Below are 20,418 nucleotides of genomic sequence, written 5' to 3'. Positions count from 1 at the left end.
CAAATGTAAACGGGAGCCGACCAACGAGACACGGTCTGGCTGTGTCCCACATCCAGAACCTTCAGCTCCAGACACACACACACAGACAGAGGGACGACACACACACACACACAGACAGAGGGACGACACACACACACACACAGACAGAGGGACGACACACACACACACACAGACAGAGGGACGACACACACACACACACAGACAGAGGGACGACACACACACACACACACAGACAGACAGAGGGACGACACACACACACAGACAGAGGGACGACACACACACGCACACACACAAACACATACACACACACACATACACACACACACACACACACACACACACACACACACTCACACTCTCACACACACACACACACAAACACACACACACACACACACACACACACACAGACACACACACACACATACACAGACATACACACACATATACACACACACACACACACACACACACACTCGAGTTCGGGAAAACCAGGAAACCCCTTAAATGACTTGAACCTGTGTCTGAATCATTGTGTGTGTGTGTGTGTGTGTGTGTGTGTGTGTGTGTGTGTGTGGTCAGCAGGAGGCGCTGCTGAGTCGTCTCCTCAGGAAACACTCGGTCCTGGAGCAGCTGAGAGGCGAAGCCGACCTGACACAAAGACACATGGACGGACAGACGGACGAGAGCAGGGAGACGGAGAGAGAGACGGAGGAGCTGGAAACCCTGGACCCCACAGACCCTCGACATGTGAGTCACAGTTTCATTTATCCGCTGCAATGATGTCGAAATGGACTCAGCTCGTGTGAACGCAGATGTGGGATTCAGTGGGAGTTTAGTTACAGAGACGTTCATTTAACGTGTCAACGAACAGCAGAGCTCAACGAACCTCTGACCGTGAAGAAGAAGGTGATTCACACCCAGACGCCGATTAAAGGTGTAACCGGGGCGACGAGGAGACCCACGCTGACGTCCTCGACAGGTTCAAGGAACGCCAAGAGACTCTGTTGTTTATGACACATCATGAGCCCACTACGTGTCCTGCACGCTCGACCACGCGCCACCAGGTTTACCAGTCTGACACAGAGAAGACCCAGAGGGAGCGCTCATCAACGAGCGCCTGGTGCCCGGGTTTGACACGGAGCCCAGCCGGAAAAGTGACGTGGCCCCCCCCCCCCCTCTCCATCCTGTGGGCCCACCACTCACAGGAGGAGCCTCTGGGGTCGGGGCGCTGCTGCACGGGGGGCAGTGAGGGTGAGGGGCCTGGAGGGTCCAGACCCGGGCAGCAGAGGCTCTGGGGACGTGGAGCGTCTCCTCTCTGTGGGGGAAGGAGCCGGAGCTTGTGAGGGAGGTGGAGCTCCCAGTTAGATCTGGGGGGGCTCACCTCCACACACAGTCTGGATCTGGACCCGTGCTCCTGGATAGGGGTTGGACCCTGGTCTTCTCTGGAGGGGCCCAGGGTGTGAGGGGCCGGGCGGGTGTGGGGAGACTCTCGAACCCCCGGCTGAGCGCCGCGGTGTTGGAGTTGACCCCGGTGGACCAGAGGGTGGCCTCCTTACGCCTGCGGGTGGTGGGGGGGGACTCTGACTGTTGTTGGTGCAGATGCAGCGAACAGCAGTTCAGAGTCTGGGGCCTTCTTGGAGACCCTGAATGGAGTCCTGCATGGGGCTCCAGTAGGGGACTCCAGAGTCCTGCTGGGAGACTTCAACGCCCACGTGGGCAACGATGGAGACACCTGGAGAGGCTGATTGGGAGGAACGGCCTCCCTGATCTGAACCCCAGCGTCTGGTGTTAGACTTGTGTGCTGGTCCTGGATCCTCTTTAACAAACACCATGTTGGAACAGAAGGAGGCTCAGAAGTGGACCTGGTCCCAGAGCACACTAGGCCACAGGTCCAGGATCCAGTCTGTGATGGTCTCATCTGATCTGAGGCCGGATGTTTTGGACGTTTACCAAGAATTTAAACTGCTCAACGTTTGATTCAAAATGGCGATCATGTTTTAAAATGGCGGCCCTCTTCTGCAAACGGTTCGAGTCCGCTTGCTGTTGACGTACAGTAGGGTCCTAGAAACCGGGGGTTCGAATCCCTCCTCTGCAAGAGGTTCGAGTGCACTGGTCGTTGACGTACAGTAGTGTCCTAGAAGACGAGGGTTCGAATCCCTCTTCTGCAAGCGGTTGAAGTCCGTTTGTCGTTGACGTACAGTAGGGTCCTAGAAGACGTGAGTTCGAATCCCTCCTCTGCAAGCGGTTCGAGTCCGTTTGTTGTTGACGTACAGTAGGGTCCTAGAAGACAAGGGTTCGAATCCCTCCTCTGCAAGTGGTTCGAATCTGTTTGTCATTGAAGTACAGGAGGGTCCTAGAAGACCAGGGTTCGAATCCCTCCTCTGCAAGAGGTTCGAATGCACTGGTCGTTGACGTACAGTAGAGTCCTAGAAGACGAGGGTTCGAGTCCCTCCTCTACAAGCGGTTCGAGTCCGTCTGTTGTTGACGTACAGTAGGGTCCTGTAAGACGAGGGTTCGAATCCCTCCTCCGCAAGCGATTGAGTGCACTTGTCGTTGACGGACAGTAGGGTCCTACAAGCCGAGGGTTCGAGTCCCTCCTCTGCAAGCGGTTCGAGTCCTTTTGTTGTTAACGTACAGTAGGGTCCTAGAAGACGAGGGTTCGAATCCCTCCTCTGCAAGCGGTTCGAGTCCGTTTGTCGTTGACGTACAGTAGGGTCCTAGAAGACGAGGGTTCGAATCCCTCCTCTGCAAGCGGTTCGAGTCCGTTTGTCGTTGACGTACAGTAGGGTCCTAGAAGACGAGGGTTCGAATCCCTCCTCTGCAAGTGTTTCGAGTGCACTTGCTGTTGACGTACAGTAGAGTCCTAGAAGACGAGGGTCCGAGTCCGTTTGTTGTTGACGTACAGTAGGGTCCTAGAAGACGAGGGTTCGAGTCCCTCTTCTGCAAGCGGTTCGAGTCTGTTTGTCATAGACGTACAGTAGGGTCCTAGAAGACCAGGGTTCGAATCCCTCCTCTGGAAGAGGTTCGAGTGCACTGGTCGTTGACGTACAGTAGTGTCCTAGAAGACAAGGGTTCGAGTCCCTCCTCTGCAAGCGGTTCGATTCCGTTTGTCGTTTACGTACAGTAAGGTCCTAGAAGACGGGGGTTCGAATCCCTCTTCTGCAAGCGGTTGAAGTCAGTTTGTCGTTGACGTACAGTAGGGTCCTATAAGACGAGAGTTCGAATCCCTCTTCTGCAAGCTGTTCGAGTCCGTTTGTCATAGACGTACAGTAGGGTCCTAGAAGACGAGAGTTCGAATCCCTCTTCTGCAAGCGGTTCGAGTCCACTTGCTGTTGACGTACAGTAGGGTCCTAGAAGACGAGGGTTCGAATCCCTCTTCTGCAAGCTGTTCGAGTCCGTTTGTCATAGACGTACAGTAGGGTCCTAGAAGACGAGAGTTCGAATCCCTCTTCTGCAAGCGGTTCGAGTCCACTTGCTGTTGACGTACAGTAGGGTCCTAGAAGACGAGGGTTCGAATCCCTCTTCTGCAAGCTGTTCGAGTCCGTTTGTCATAGACGTACAGTAGGGTCCTAGAAGAAGAGGGTTTGAATCCCTCTTCTGCAAGCGGTTCGAGTCCACTTGCTGTTGACGTACAGTAGGGTCCTTGAAGACGAGGGTTCGAGTCCGTCCTCTGCAAGCGGTTCGAGTCCTTTTGTTGTTTACGTACAGTAGGGTCCTAGAAGACGAGGGTTTGAATCCCTCCTCTGCAAGCGGTTCGAGTCCGTTTGTCGTTGACGTACAGTAGGGTCCTAGAAGACGAGGGTTCGAATCCCTCCTCTGCAAGCGGTTCGAGTCCGTTTGTCGTTGACGTACAGTTGGGTCCTCGAAGACGTGGGTTCGAATCCCTCCTCTGCAAGTGTTTCGAGTGCACTTGTTGTTGACGTACAGTAGGGTCCTAGAAGACGAGGGTTCGAGTCCCTCTTCTGCAAGCGGTTCGAGTCCGTTTGTCATAGACGTACAGTAGGGTCCTAGAAGACGAGAGTTCGAGTCCGTCCTCTGCAAGCGGTTCGAATCAGTTTGTCGTTGACGTACAGTAGGGTCCTGGAAGACGAGGGTTTGAGTCCCTCCTCTGCAAGCGGTTTTCGGTCTGTTTGTCGTTGACGTACAGTAGGGTCCTAGAAGACGAGGGTTCGTGTCCGTCCTCTGCAAGCGGTTTTCGGTCTGTTTGTCGTTGACGTACAGTAGGGTCCTAGAAGACGAGAGTTCTAGTCCGTCCTCTGCAAGCGGTTCGAGTCACTTGTCGTTGACGTACAGAAGAGTCCTAGAAGACGAGGGTCAGTCCTGTACAGTCTGTGCCTCTCACTCCGGGTGCCCACCCAGGGACGCCATGAATCTGCATCTTTTTTCTCATAGATTTGCAACTTTTAATCTCATAAATCTGACACTTTTCCCGTGCGCTTTGCCGATTTCTTTGAAAATCTTAGGACATCCTTAATGTATTCTGGGTATTTTACCCCCATTATCTCAATTGTTCGTGCAGTCATTGTTGTGTTGCTGTGTTATTATGGCGATGCTAATCTTTGATAGCACTTTTGCAGAGGTGAATGCTATTTTTATGTTGTACTGGTGGTAAATTGAGGCCTAGCTTACTTCGGTTATGCTAAGCTCGTCTTTAGTCATATTTGAAATCAATTGAACCCTTAATTCTTTAGCTCAATGCTAATTAGCTTAGCCTTAGCTATTCTAGTCATGTTAAGCTAGGCTATGGTAATAGCTACAATCAATTTTAAATGCTAACACTTAGCTTAGCCTTTCTGGTAGCTATGCTACGTGGGCCTATAGCTAACTGCTATGTCCTCTCAGCTGGTCCATCTGTTGCACTCCCTCCTGTCTGGCGGTCTGCCAAGAATTTAAACTGCACGTTTGATTCAAAATGGCGATCCGTTTTTAAAAATGGCTGCCCTCGTTTTGTTGCGCGGACAGAAAATCTACCTATGTTGTGAAGCGATGATGTCATTGTCTCGCCTCTCGACCTGAACTCTAACCCTCCCGTAACAACAAAAACAACAGGTTGTAAACAGCGTGCAAGCTTTACACACATGCTCGTACGCCACCTCCAGGCCTGGCATGGGTACTACAGCGTTTGGAGTCGCTGCACCTAGTTTCCTGTGGACGCACAGATTTCTTAAGACTCTGTCTTCATGGACTTTTTTCTGTAGATTTGCTTTAATCCCATAACCTCTCACAGTAGCTCGCTCTCTTTGCGTGTGTGACCAGACAGAAGTCCTGTTTTACGCAGAGCAGAGCCTCCAGGACCACTGTCGCTATGAGCAGGAGGCTATTTTCAGCCTGGAGCATGGAAGGGGGGGCGGGGGGGCGGGGGTCGGGCAAAACGGCGTCATAGAATCAAGTGTGCAGGGGAATTAGCTCAAATGGTAGAGCGCTCGCTTAGCATGTGAGAGGTAGCGGGATCAATGCCCGCATTCTCCACAGGTCTTTTATCCCTTACCTCTGTCTGAGAGGACTTTTATTTTCTCACAGATTTGCTACTTTTAATCTCATTAATCTGCGACTTTTTTTCTCATAGATTTGCTACTTTTAATCTCATTAATCTGCGACTTTTTCTCGTAGATTTGCTTTAATCCCATAACCTCTCACGGTAGCTCGCTCTCTGTGCGTGTGTGAGGCCGTGGGGTCGATGCCAGCCGTCTCCTCTGAACTCACGCTTCCTCTCTTCAGCGACGGACAGAAGGATCCGAACGTCACAGATTAGACAGTGGTTTGGTGACGATGCTTCAGATTACAGAGTTTCTCAAAGAAGCTTTCTATTTAATCTGGAACAGAATCAGAGACTTTCACTTTAACCAGACAGAAGTGCGGCTTTACGCAGGCAGATCCTCCAGGACCACGGTCTCTATGAGCAGGGGGCTATTTTCAGCCTGGAGGGGGGGGAGGGGCGGCTCGAAAACGCTGTCAGATAAAAGTGAACATAGGGGAATTAGCTCAAATGGTAGAGCGCTCGCTTAGCATGTGAGAGGTAGCGGGATCAATGCCCGCATTCTCCACAAGACTTTTAACCCTTACCTCCGTCTGAGTGCACTTTTATTTACTCATAGATTTGCTACTTTTAATCTCATTAATCTGCAACTTTTCACTTTAAGGCTCATGTCATTATTACACCACTATGGTCCGGGTTCGTGTGGGTGACTAAGTTTACTGCTAACAGCACGTCTCTCATTTTCTGATTATCAAAATCCAGCCTTAAGTTTCAGGTCTAAAGGAGAGGAGAGAGGAGAGAGGAGAGAGGAGAGAGGAGGAGATGCAGTTTGCATTTTTGTTCTTTTCTGTTATTTTTTCTCTCCTTCTCTTCTAATCATAAGAAAATGCACATTTATAATTAAATGAGTCCTTTGAGAAGTTAGATACCTGAAATGTCGACTCCAGAGACTCTGTGACGGGATATTTGTGTTGTGCGTCAGGTCTCTGTCTCTTTGTCTCTTTGTCTCTTTGTCTCTTTGTCTCTTTGTCTCATGGTCATCGTTTGTGGAGGGAGGAGATCCATGTTTTGTTTTGTTGTTGTTCTGTAGAAGCATCTTTAAGCAGCACTGTTGATCCCTCCTCAGCAGGTGAGGTGTGGTCTCTGACGTTACAGAAGTGTGCATGAGGCAGAGGCGGTGAGCTCGGTACTAGAGCAGCAGGGTTCCTGTGTTGACGTCTTTCATCTGGTTTGTTTTGACTTTTCTTGGCTTGTTTTCTTGTTTTTTTTGCATCTGGAGGCAGAATTTGCACTTTAGTCCTCAGGTCCCAACAGTGACGACACGTTTCAGTCATGGTTAAACAGGTAATGGGGAGGCTGAAAGCATTAAATCTCTATTAATGAAGACATTAGATCAGAAAGGACGTGGCGAGGTAAAGTTCTGTCGGCTCCTTTAACACCCGAGCACGAGGGGCTCGACTCTCATTCACATTTCCATTCCTTTGCATCACCAACGTGATGCTGATAAAGCCGGTGCCTCATGGTTCAGGCTGTGCTTCTGTCAGAATCTCTTAGTTTGGTCAACATGTATGCGTCAAATCAGGACGACCCTGAGTTCTTTAACAACCTATTTCTTAATCCGTCAGCTCGTCCAGGGGCCTGTTTCACAAAGCAGGTTCAAAAAACTCTGAGTCTAACCCTGAACTCTGAGTTGATCTACTCTGAGATAGGAAACTCTGAGTTTTCGGTTCCAGAACAGCAGATTTGCGTTAGGTTGATCAACTCAGAGTAGTTTGACCTGGAGTTAAGCACGTGCACCACAAGTAAAAAAAGACAGCATCAATGGAGCCCTGATTCGACGAGTCACCATGGCAACGGGGAAGCGAAGGGCTACGCTACAACTGGAAATGGAAATATTAATGCGCTCATACGGGAGTTTGAGCAGGTTTACACCGCTGCAGCAGCAAAAGAGAGGGAGACGGTGCTGGAGGACATTGCGGCTCGGGTCAGTGCATAAGTTTAAATGTAGTCCAGTTGCAATCACAGTAATATCACAGGGGAAACTGCTTGAGTGGGAGCCTATTAATTTATTTCATTTAAGTGCAACCCCGCGGGGGAGAAGCGCAGCTTAAGATGAAACATAAAAACATTTTTCAAACAGGTAAAACCTCAGCACAGTCTCATGGTGACGCCTCATTTTGAGCAGGTTTTACATCGTAAAGTAAATATTACCGTAAGTGGCTGTTTTTTATACAACAAATCAATGTTGTATAAAAAACTCCCATTTGCAAAAAAAAACGCAGCGCAACACACAATATCTGCTGTGATATGAGAGCATCACTGGTTGTTAATGTTGGAAATGTAAGGAGGGGTGAGATGGACTGTGACATGAAACGGTGTTGTGCCGTATTCAGCCCCCTCGCATTATAGGTGATATTCTGGATCAGAAGGCTATATAGGAGTAGTTAATATACCGGTAACCCAACTAAAAGCACACACTTTTGAACCTATGAATTGCAAGAAAAGCTGGAATTATATTTAGAAACGCTGAGTCAAATACATTCAACTTGCTCAAAAGATCCATTTCATTCATTTTGTAATTATGGCTGCAGTATATTAAGGACGTCTATGCGCGGTCTGATAATCATCTCCCGACGAATATTTAATTCTCTTTGCGAAATGCGTCACCTTCATCCACGGGATCGTTATCAAAATGACACGCCATGGTAGTGTAAATATTCACCACCTAATATAACTTCTAATGTAGGCCTACTGAATGACTTTTATACGTTGTATACAAAAACTCCCGTTTGCAAAAAAACGCAGCGCAACACAGAATATCTGCTCCGATATGAAACGGTACCGCTCAAACAGAGAATTGCCTGGAAATGCAAGAACATCTATAATCAATAGTCTGATAATCATCTCCTGACGAATATATAATTCTCTGCGCAGTAATGCTGCAGCTTCATCCACGGGATTGTTATCAGAAGGACACGCCATGGTAGTGAAATAGTCGCCACCTAATGTAACTTCTAATGACTGATGTTTTCAGTGATTTTCTGAAAAACAGACGGAACTATAGCAGAACTATATTACGCCAAAACTCGCCCGCTGACTGAATGAATGAGGAAATGAAACACCGTGTGTGGCTGAAAGAGGGCGGAGACAGAGAGAAACTCAAGGTTTTCTGAGAAAAACCTGGTCCCGACCAGGTTAGTTTCAGAGAGCATGTTACCATGGTAACTGACCGAGAGGTTAAGTTACCTCCCTTTGTGAAACAGGCTAGAGTTACCCCTCTCTCTCTGGTTTGAGTTACCTCCCTTTGTGAAACGGAAAACTCAGAGTTTCCCTCATTTCAGGGTTAACATACTCAGAGTTTTCACTAAACCTGCTTTGTGAAACAGGCCCCTGGTCAACACATAAGAGCAGGAGAGTTCAACTGTGCCCTGAACCCCGACAAGGACACGTCATCACAGGTCGACCATTCCCTAAACAACGCTCATTTATGACGTATGGAGAGACAGAAACCCTGACGTCACAGTTTAACACTCATAAGTCTGCAGGTTCTCATCTCATCTCATCTTCAGCCTCTGATCCTGGATCAGGTCTCGGGGGCAGCAGCTCCAGCCTCTGATCCTGGATCAGGTCTCAGGGGCAGCAGCTCCAGCCTCTGATCCTGGATCAGGTCTCAGGGGCAGCAGCTCCAGCAGGGACCCCAAACTTCCCTTTCCCGGGCCACATTAACCAACTCTAACTGGGGGATCCTGAGGCGTTCCCAGGCCAGTGTGGAGATCTAATCTCTCCACCTGGTCCTGGGTCTTCCCCGAGGCCTCCTCCCAGCTGGACGTGCCTGGAACACCTCCCTAGGGAGGCGCCCAGGGTTCATCCAGACCAGATGATCCTGAACCACCTCAACTGGCTCCTTTCAACGCAAAGGAGCAGCGGCTCTACTCCGAGTTCCTCACGGATGCTGAACTTCTCCCCCTCTCTCTAAGGGAGACTCCAGACCCCCTCCTGAGGAAACACACTTCACACGCTTGGACCTGGACCTGGTTCTGTGGGTCCTGACCTGGACCTGGTTCTTTGGGTCCTGACCTGGACCTGGTTCTTTGGGTCCTGACCTGGACCTGGTTCTGTGGGTCCTGACCTGGACCTGGTTCTGTGGGTCCTGACCTGGACCTGGTTCTTTGGGTCCTGACCTGGACCTGGTTCTTTGGGTCCTGACCCAGCTTTCAGGACCACAGGTGAGGGTAGGAACCAGGACTGAGGGTAGAGCGACTGCAGCTCTGCCCCCGCTGCTCCATCGTCCCCTCACTCGTGAACCAGATCCCGAGGTCCTTGAAGTCCTTCACTTGGGGTCAGGACTGATTCCAGACCCGGAGGAACAATCCAGCGGTTTCCTGCTGAGAGCCACGGCCTCAGATTTGACGTCTAAAATCAGAGATTGTAACTATGACGGCATCTTGATCTCTGATCACACCCCAAGTAACCTCTGATGTATGGATCCAGTTCTGAGGAGGGACCCGCCTAAATGGAGATTACAACCAAAATGGCTGCGGGACCCAGAATTCATCTCTTTTATCGAGGAACAAACTGACACTTCTCCTTTAATAAGTCAGAAACATCACAGGGGGAGGCATTTAAAGCTTTTATCAGGCGCCAAATCATCAATTTGACCAGTTCTCAGTCAGAAAATGCTAAATTAAGCTCCTTGTTCTAAACTACATCAGGAAATGGTGCTTTAAGGGCGCAGTACAATGAAACCTCCTCATTAAAACTACGGATAATCTTATAAAACCTAAACAAACCTTCAACTAAGGGGAAAAATCTGGAAAAATTCTGTTTCCATTGCGTGGCGCAAAAAAAAAGCCTCAGACTAAAAGGGCCATCACTCGCCTCATACATGAAGAAGTGAGACTATCATAAATATATGAAAAAAAGTCTCAGATTAATGAGATTAAAAGCAAATCTGAGAAAAAAGTTGCAGATTAATGAGATTAAAAGCAAATCTAAGAAAAAAGTCACAGATTAATGAGATTAAAAGAAGCAAATCTAAGAAAAAAGTCGCAGATTAATGAGATTAAAAGAAGCAAATCTACAGAAAAAAATCGCAGATTAATGAGATTAAAAGAAGCAAATCTACAGAAAAAAATCGCAGATTAATGAGATTAAAAGAAGCAAATCTATGAAAGTTGCAGATTAATGAGATTAAAAGAAGCAAATCTATGAAAGTTGCAGATTAATGAGATTAAAAGAAGCAAATCTATGAGAAAGAAGTCGCAGATTAATGAGATTACAGAAGCAAATCTACTGTACGTACAGCATTCACAGTAGAACTGGGACAAAGAGGCGTTTTTAAACCTGAGGGACGTGTTTGTGCCTTCGGTCTCAGACTCACTGCAGACGTGTTTACAGTCAGAGCACAGGCCGCATGTTTGAGTCCCTGCTCTCAGACACAGGAAAAGAAAAGGGTTGTGGAGAATGCGGGCATCGATCCCGCTACCTCTCGCATGCTAAGCGAGCGCTCTACCATTTGAGCTAATTCCCCTTGTACAGTTGGTGCAGCCTGACCTCGGTATGTTGTTCTCTCCACCCCTCCCACGTCTACGGCTGAAGAACCAGCTCCGTCTGTGTCCCTTCTTGTCTCCTCCTCCGCCCCCCCCTCCTCTTCTCACCCCCCCCCTCTCCTCCCGCCCCCCCCCTTTCCTCTCCCTGAACAAAGCTTCCTGTTTGTGACGCCGTGAGATCAAAGGCAGCGTCTGTGTTCTGCTTCAAAACGCAGTAAACAACAGGTTGCTGTCCCTTTAAGAGCCCCTCCTTCCCCCGGGGGATCCCCCCTCTGAGGGGGCGGGTCTTAGCCTGTTCTAATCCACTCCCATTGGACAGGAGATGCGCTGACACTCTGCAGCCGTGCTCTCTGATTGGCTGGGGGAGAGACTTCCTGTGTAGATTCAAAGAGAGAAGAGGAAGAGAAGTTTGGGACGGAGGGAAGAAGAAGAAGGGAGCGAGGGTGAGGAGGTGAGGAGGTGTGGAGGTGAGGAGGTGAGGTGGTGTTGTTGTTGTTGTTGTTGTTGTTGATGTTGTTGTTGTTGTTGTTGTTGTTGACTCAGGGACGGTCTCTGGATCCACAGCAGCTCTCCGTCTCTGTGGTTCTTCACTAACTAAAGTAAACATGGCAGATTTAAATCATCTAGTTTTGATGAGCGTGCAGAAACTCAGAGAAACTCTTTTGATAATCATTTAAACTCTCTGACGTCACTTCCACGTCATTATTTCCTCTTTTTTGACAGAAAAACTGAACCTCTGTGACACATCCTCCAACTTTAACCTCATTAATCTACTTTTTTCTACTTTTTCCTGTAGATTTGACACTTTTCTTTCTTGTGTCTCATTTAACTGTGCGTCTCCTGTCTGCGGACGTGCTGCTGCTTCTGCTTCTGCTTCTGCTGCTGCTGTTACTGCTGCTTCTGCTGCTGCTGCTGCTGCTGCTGCTGTTCCTGCCGCGTGTGTACGTGAAAGCAATCAACCCTGTATTTGTTAGGGACATTAAGGAACAACGATAACAACACATCACTGTAAAAGTGCCGGATTACAGCAAAGATGCTCATTTGCATCCGTAGTCCCTGATAAAAAAAAAAAATAGAACAAATAGATATACACTAAATAAATAAATAAAGTACAAATAGAAGAGACACAACACATGACACACTCAGGACGACCCCAGACACACACACATGACACACACTCAGCAGGACTCCAGATCCACCCACACACACACATGACACACTCAGGACGACCCCAGACACACACACACACTCAGGAGGACTCCAGACACACACACACACACACACACTCAGGAGTACTCCAGACACACACACACACACATGACACACACTCAGGAGGACCCCAGACACACTCAGGATACAACAATGGAATAAAACCTCATGTGTAATATGACACAGACGAGTCAGTGGTCGCACTGTTGATTTGAGTTAAGCCACTCTTTGAGTCGACCTGTAAAAGAGGAACACGTGGGCGTGCTCTTATTGTGGAGGGAAGACTGTTCCAGGTTTCCCCCCTGCAACAGACGACACACTCTTCCCAAACGCAGTGCACCTGTGGGGGATCTACAGTCTCCTCTGACACGAGCCCTGGTGCTCAGACCCTCCAGAGTCCTGTTCTGTATGAGTTCAGTCACAGGTGGTGGTGGAGCGAGACCATGGAGACTTTTATAAACACAACACGCAAATCTAAAGGTTTTAAAATGATGGAAACTTAAAGAATAGTGTTTTTTAAGAGTGTTGCAGACGTGGCAGGAGAAGGGTTTGTTATCCAGAGTCTTTAGGGCTCTGTTATAGAGACTGTGTGTTGGTTCGAGTGCTGTCGTACACGCCGGTGAGCGGCTCGTGGAAGAGTAGTCGACACGTGAGAGGATCATTCAGTGTAAAGACATCAGAGCTGCACTGGTGGGTAGTGAATTCCTGATCTGTTTGAAATTTGCCAGGTTGTATTTGACAGTGAGACACTTTTTTGATGTGTTTCCTAAATGAGAGTCGAGTCCAGGAAAACTCCCACATGTTGTGAACCTGCTGAGTCCCGACCCGTCACCTGGAACCTGGTGTGACGTCCTCCTCAGTTCTGACCCCTGAGGGAATCTGAACGCACCTTAAACAGAAGCATGTTAGCATTGTTAGCATGCTGATGTTAGCATTAGCTGGAGTAAGTCTGGTTGTTGCAGAAGTTCAAACTCTGGATCACTTTGAGGTTTTGGTTTCGTTGACAGGGAAACGTCTCGTTTACGTCTTTTTGTACGAGCAGCCGAACGGGAAGAACGTCTGCGTCAGAGGACGTCTGTCGTCTCTGCGTCTCTGTCGTCTCTGTCGTCTCTGTCGTCTCTGTCGTCTCTGTCGTCTCTGCGTCTCTGTCGTCTCTGTCGTCTCTGTCGTCTCTGCGTCTCTGTCGTCTCTGTCGTCTCTGTCGTCTCTGCGTCTCTGTCGTCTCTGTCGTCTCTGTCGTCTCTGAACCCTGAGCCGGGACCAGACCTCAGAAGTCAGACTGGACACAAAGGACGTTGAGCTGTTTGCCGTGGTCATCTGGTCGTGTCCCAGCTCAGGAGACGTTCTCTGGAGCGAGGAGGAGGGAGCTTCAGACCCGCCCTGTTCACATCACTTCCTGTCCAAACACGGAGGAATCAGCTGCCGTCACACTTCCTGTCTGTCTGAGGTCTCGTCCGGCTCAAACCCGCTCACATGTGTCGAGCATTCGTCCGGAGAAATCCAGCTGGTGAATCCGGGTTCTCCCAAACTCTTGGTGACTGAGACTAGGTTTGTCCGTAACGTGTCGGTTCAAGACCCGCGTCCTGCAGAGAGAAGCTGGCAGTGACCCACAGCAACACGAGCACAGAGTCGAGACACTGAGTCCATTTTTAGACGGCAGAGAGCGAACGAGACAGGACAGCTGATGGCATCCACAGGGGAATTAGCTCAAATGGTAGAGCGCTCGCTTAGCATGTGAGAGGTAGCGGGATCAATGCCCGCATTCTCCACAGGACTTTTAACCCTTTCCTCTGCCCCGTGTCTTTCTGTGAGACACAAACCGAAGAATCAGACAATCACAGAACCAGCAGCAAAGAAAGTCGACTCTATTCTCGCTTTACGTCTCGTTTGTCCCACACAGAAAGTGTCATTGAACTCACCACGATGACCTCCGTCCTGCTTCTGTGTGAGACAAGATGACCCTTTACACCAGCGGGTGGAGGGGGCCGTCTGTAATCATCAAGAGCGACAGATTTGCTACTTTTAATCTCATGAATCTGCAACTTTTTTCAGGACGGATTCAGACGCTAGTTAGCCCGTTAGCATGTTAACAACCTGATGTGTTTACAACAACACAAACAAACAGGAAGTGTTTCTGCTGAAGAGAACAGAACAAGTTAGTTTCCATCTCTCAGGGCGCCCTCCCACTGTGCCTCCGTCCCGTGCCCCGTGCTTTAGGGCTATTGCCCCCCCCCCCCTTTACTAAAGCCCACCTCTCCCAAGCGTGCCGCTCCTAGACGTGGTACGGTTGCACTCACACTGGTCAAAGGAACCAGACTTTAGCCGTGACACGTGCTGGGGCACGGGACGGAGGCACAGTGGGAGTGCGCCCTCAGTCTCTTGACTTCCGTTTCTTTACCTTCATCACTTCCTGCTTCTCTTCTTCTTCGCTCTGACCTCTGAACGTTAAACACGCTGAACGCATGAAAGCTTCAGGCTGACGAGCGTCTGGTGCAGCTGCTCTGATTGGCTGTCGTCTCTCTCTCTCTCTCAGGCCCATGTGATCGCCCGTCTGTCCGTCTGGAGGCGGCGGTTGGACAGGATGAGCGGGAAGCAGAGCGAGCTGGAGGGCCGCCTCGATGACATGCTGTCACGCATCGCCATGGAGACGCAGGAGATCAAAGAGCTGGAGCAACAGCTGACCGACGGTGAGGAAACCAATCACAGCGTCCGTGTCACGCTGGAGCCCTTTGATTGGCCGTCAGAGTCAGGCCCAGTCATGACCCCGGCTGCTGTTTCCCGTCCTCAGGTCAGATCTTAGTGAACGAGAGTCTGCAGAAGGATCTAGAGGACATCATCGGTGGACTCCAGCAGTACGTGAGGGACCTCCGACAGCAGGTGAGTGTGTTCGATGCTCCCCGGCCGCAGGTGAGTGTGTTCGATGCTCCCCGGCCGCAGGCGTGAAGTAAACACCAGGAAGTGCATTTCCTGTGGAAAGTGTGAAGCAGCGTGAGACGACCGAAAAACGGGGGAAGAAACAAAATGGCCGAACAGGAAAACAATAACCAAAACAATAATAAAGGTTAGGATAACAAATCGTGTGATTCTACGTTTGAGACGCAGCTGTTGAGTTCTGCAGGAGACCTTATGAAAAACACCGTAGCTGTGTAAAATGGCGGGTTGTCACATGGTTGATGACATCATGGTTGGAGGTGCTGGCTAACCCTTCACAGCGTAGCGTCACATCAGCATCAGGATCACACCAAGAAATTATGAAATGAATCCGATAATCTGTCTCAGAGCAGTTTGATAAGAGTTTGAATAAAAGACGTGAAAACCACACAAAATTCAAAATGGCCGACTTCCTGTTGGGCGGTGCTAATGCTAATGAAAGCTAACGGGAAATATGTCCGACCCCGATGGCTTTTCACGTCGCGGCGGTGAGAGCGCCGAATCCTAACCACTGGACCACCAGGGACTGTGACATTGTGTGTGTGTGTGTGTGTGTGTGTGTGTGTGTGTGTGTGTGTGTGTGTGTGTGTGTGTGTGTGTGTGTGTGTGTGTGTGTGTGTGTGTGTGTGTGTGTGTGTGTGTGTGTGTCAGGCTCAGCAGCAGGTTCACAGTCTGCAGCTCCACCTTGAGGACACTCAGCAACACTGCAGACAGCTGGAGGACGCTGCCAAGACACACAGACAGGTACATGCTGTCTGTCTGTCTGTCTGTCTGTCTGTCTGTCTGTCTGTCTGTCTGTCTGTCTAACTCACCTGTCTGTCTCTCTGTCTAACTCACCTGTCTGTCTCTCTGTCTAACTCACCTGTCTGTCTCTCTGTCTAACTGACCTGTCTGTCTGTGTAACTCACCTGTCTGTCTGTCTGTCTGTCTGTCTGTCTGTCTGTCTGTCTAACTCACCTGTCTGTCTGTCTGTCTGTCTGTCTGTCTGTCTAACTCACCTGTCTGTCTGTCTAACTCACCTGTCTGTCTGTCTGTCTGTCTGTCTGTCTGTCTGTCTAACTCACCTGTCTGTCTGTCTAACTCACCTGTCTGTCTGTCTGTCTGTCTGTCTAACTCACCTGTGTGTCTGTCTGTCTAACTCACCTGTCTTTCTGTCTGTCTAACTCACCTGTCTGTCTCTCTGTCTAACTCACCTGTGTGTCTGTCTGTCTGTCTGTCAGTCTAACTCACCTGTCTGTCTGTGTAACTCACCTGTCTGTCTGTCTAACTCACCTGTCTGTCTGTCTGTCTGTCTGTCTAACTCACCTGTCTGTCTGTGTAACTCACCTGTCTGTCTGTCTAACTCACCTGTCTGTCTGTCTGTCTGTCTGTCTAACTCACCTGTCTGTCTGTCTGTCTGTCTGTCTAACTCACCTGTCTGTCTGTCTGTCTGTCTGTCTAACTCACCTGTCTGTCTGTCTGTCTGTCTGTCTGTCTGTCTGTCAGTCTAACTCACCTGTCTGTCTGTCTGTCAGTCTAACTCACCTGTCTGTCTAACTCACCTGTGTGTCTCTCTGTCTCTCTGTCTAACTCACCTGTGTGTCTCTCTGTCTCTCTGTCTAACTCACCTGTGTGTCTCTCTGTCTCTCTGTCTAACTCACCTGTCTGTCTGTCTAACTCACCTGTGTGTCTGTCTGTCTGTCTGTCAGTCTAACTCACCTGTCTGTCTGTCTAACTCACCTGTCTGTCTGTCTGTCTTCAGGACATGTCTGTCCAGCAGGAGGAGTTGTCCTTGTTGAGGATGGAGGCCCAGGCTCTGAGAGACAGACAGGTGGAGCTGGAGGCGGAGCTAACTCAACAGGTGACAGTGAGACAGGTAACGTTTAAATGTAGTTCCATAAGACGACACAGAAGAGACGTTAATGATGTCACACACACGCACACACACACACACACACATGCACACACACACACACACACAAACACACACACACAGACTTACACACACACACAGACTTACACACACAGACACACACGCACATGCACACACACGCACACACACACATACGTACACGTACACATGCACACACACACACACACACACACACACACACACAGATTTATTCAGTACTCCTGTATCTTCACATAGAACATATTTGTATTCTGTTTTACTAAAGTGTGTGTGTGTGTGTGTGTGTGTGTGTGTGTGTGTGTGTGTGTGTGTGTGTGTGTGTGTGTGTCTGTGTGTGTTTGTGTGTGTGTGTGTCTGTGGGTGTGTGTGAAGTTGGAGTGTGATGCTCTGCAGGCAGCTGTGGACAAAGAGAAACAGTCAAGAGAGATCAGAGAGTCTCAGCTGCAGTCAACCATCGACACACTGCAGGTCAGTAACACACACACACGCACACACACGCACATGCACACACACACTCACACACACACACGCACGCACACACACACACACACGCACACACACAGACACGCACACACACACACATAGACACGCACACACACACACAGACACGCACACACACACACACACACTCTCACACACACACACACACACACTCACACACACACACACACACTGACACACACACACATGGACACACACACACGCACGCACACACACATGCACACACGCACGCGCACACACACACGCACGCACACACACACACATGCACGAACACGCACACACACACACACACACACACGCAATCCAATTCTGGGGACTCTGACAAAGTGGGGACCGTACAAAAATGTCCTCGTTATAACAGAGGTCCTCACAAAGTCAGCTGTTCAAATACACACGCACACACACACAGACACACACGCACACACACACATGCACACACACATACACACACACCAACACACACACACACACCAACACACGCACACACACACACACACACACACACACACACACGCACTCCAATTCTGGGGACTCTGACAAAGTGGGGACCGTACAAAAATGTCCTTGTTATAACAGAGGTCCTCACAAAGCTGCACAAATACACAACACCAACACCCTCTCTGTCTGTCTGTCTGTGTGTCTGTGTGTCTGTCTACAGGATGACAAGTCTTCCCTTCAGCAGACGGTCCAGACACTTCAGGTCCAACTGGACCGGACCAGGACCCGATATAAGGACAGCAGGACCCTCTTGGACCAGACCAGGGTGCAGCTGGACCAGATCACTGCTGCCATGTTGGATCCTCAGGAGGTTCAGAGTGGACCAGAGGAGCTGGACCAGGACCAGTTCAGGTACCAAACACGTGACATGACCGGTTTGATCCAACAGGAAGTGACGGTGCGGGTCAGACACGTCTCAGATCAGTGGGATTAAAAGCGTCGTGTCTGGTTTTAAAGTAAAACGCGGTTTCTCATGACAGGAAGTCAGTTTCACCTCTTCCTCTGTAGCAGATGATATGTTTGAAACGGGATTACGGTCAGATTACAGAATATCAGGACCCGTCTGAGGTCAAAACCACTGCCGACGAGGATGGGATTCGAACCCACGCGTGCAGAGCACAATGGATTAGCAGTCCATCGCCTTAACCACTCGGCCACCTCGTCGTGTGCCACAAGCTCAGTTAGTGTGTAAGAAGACAGAGACACACTCACAGACACACACACTCTCACACACACACTCTCACTCTGACCTTTGTTCGTGAGCGTCACATGACTCAGCGGTTTGAAGGGAAACAGACGGAGCTGGTTCCTCAGGCGTAGACGGGGGAGGGGAGGAGAACAAAAAGAGGTCAGGGAGAAGTGGTGCTTAAGGGGAATTAGCTCAAATGGTAGAGCGCTCGCTTAGCATGCGAGAGGTAGCGGGATCGATGCCCGCATTCTCCACATTCCCTTTTAACCCTTTCCTGTGTCTGAGAGCAGGGACTCAAACGTGCGGACTGTGCTCTGGCTGTAAACACAGCTGTGAACACGTCTGCTGTGAGTCTGAGACCCACGGCACAAACACGTCTGTCAGGTTTAGAAACGCCTCTTTGTCCCAGTTTTTACTGTGAATGCTGTAAATCTGTACGTACAGTAGATTACCTCCTTTACTCTCAGCCCCCTGATCCAAACCTGGGTCTCCGGTCTGGTGCCTCTCCTGTCCCCCCACAGTCCTGAACACATGCTGTCCAGAAGTGTGGAGCAGCTCTTCAGGGCCGTCCGGCAGACCGCAACCAGCAGGGACCAGCACCAGCAGCACCGTCACCACAGCCAGGAGCAGGTGGCCGGGCTGCAGGCCCAGCCGGAGGAGCGTGTGACCCGCAGCAGGGACCGGGACCAGGACCAGGACCAGGAGCAGGGGCCAGACTGGAGGCTGAAGGAGCAGGACCGGGACCAGGAGCAGGACCGTGAGCCGGACTGGAGGCTGAAGGAGCAGGACCGGGACCAGGACCAGGACTGTGAGCAGGACCGTGAGCCAGACTGGAGGCTGAAGGACCAGGACCAGGACCAGGACTGTGAGCAGGACCGTGAGCCAGACTGGAGGCTGAAGGAGCAGCTGGAGAGGCTGAGACTCAGGCTGCAAAGGTCTCAGAGCAGAAACAGACGAGTTCAACACAAACTGGTCAGTTTCAGTCTGCAACAGTCCAGACCCCCTCAGTCCAGACCCCCTCAGTCCAGACCCCCTCAGTCCAGACCCCCTCAGTCCAGACCACCTCAGTCCAGATCCCCTCAGTCCAGACCACCTCAGTCCAGACCCCCTCAGTCCAGACCCCCTCAGTCCAGACCCCCTCAGTCCAGACCACCTCAGTCCAGACCCCCTCAGTCCAGACCCCCTCAGTCCAGACCCCCTCAGTCCAGACCTCCTCAGTCCAGACCCCCTCAGTCCAGACCCCCTCAGTCCAGACCTCCTCAGTCCAGACCCCCTCAGTCCAGACCCCCTCAGTCCAGACCCCCTCAGTCCAGATCCCCTCAGTCCAGACCACCTCAGTCCAGACCCCCTCAGTCCAGATCCCCTCAGTCCAGATCCCCTCAGTCCAGACCCCCTCAGTCCAGACCCCCTCAGTCCAGATCCCCTCAGTCCAGATCCCCTCAGTCCAGACCCCCTCAGTCCAGACCCCCTCAGTCCAGATCCCCTCAGTCCAGACCCCCTCAGTCCAGATCCCCTCAGTCCAGACCTCCTCAGTCCAGACCCCCTCAGTCCAGACCCCCTCAGTCCAGACCCCCTCAGTCCAGACCTCCTCAGTCCAGACCCCCTCAGTCCAGACCCCCTCAGTCCAGATCCCCTCAGTCCAGACCCCCTCAGTCCAGACCCCCTCAGTCCA

At 50.4% G+C, this 20,418-nt stretch overlaps 1 protein-coding gene across 1 annotated transcript in view; it reads left to right on the top strand.

Moving 5' to 3' along the window:
• Positions 1-610: 610 nt before the first annotated feature.
• cntrl (centriolin) overlaps positions 611-20,418 on the top strand; it is a 43,801-nt gene continuing 23,993 nt past the window's right edge. The window contains exons 1-8 of the mRNA XM_083912353.1: positions 611-750; positions 14,771-14,924; positions 15,026-15,114; positions 15,820-15,912; positions 16,910-17,023; positions 17,432-17,527; positions 18,219-18,409; positions 19,268-19,718. Of these exons, the coding sequence (XP_083768479.1) occupies positions 667-750; positions 14,771-14,924; positions 15,026-15,114; positions 15,820-15,912; positions 16,910-17,023; positions 17,432-17,527; positions 18,219-18,409; positions 19,268-19,718 (1,272 nt within the window). The 5' untranslated portion in view covers positions 611-666. The remainder of the gene's footprint in view (positions 751-14,770; positions 14,925-15,025; positions 15,115-15,819; positions 15,913-16,909; positions 17,024-17,431; positions 17,528-18,218; positions 18,410-19,267; positions 19,719-20,418) is intronic.

The sequence above is a fragment of the Echiichthys vipera genome (genome assembly GCF_963691815.1).
Source record: "Echiichthys vipera genome assembly, chromosome: 4".
Classification (NCBI taxonomy): Eukaryota; Metazoa; Chordata; class Actinopteri; order Perciformes; family Trachinidae; genus Echiichthys; species Echiichthys vipera.
The sequence above is the reverse complement of the archived record's forward strand: the minus strand, read 5'-3'. Positions and strand labels throughout refer to the sequence as shown.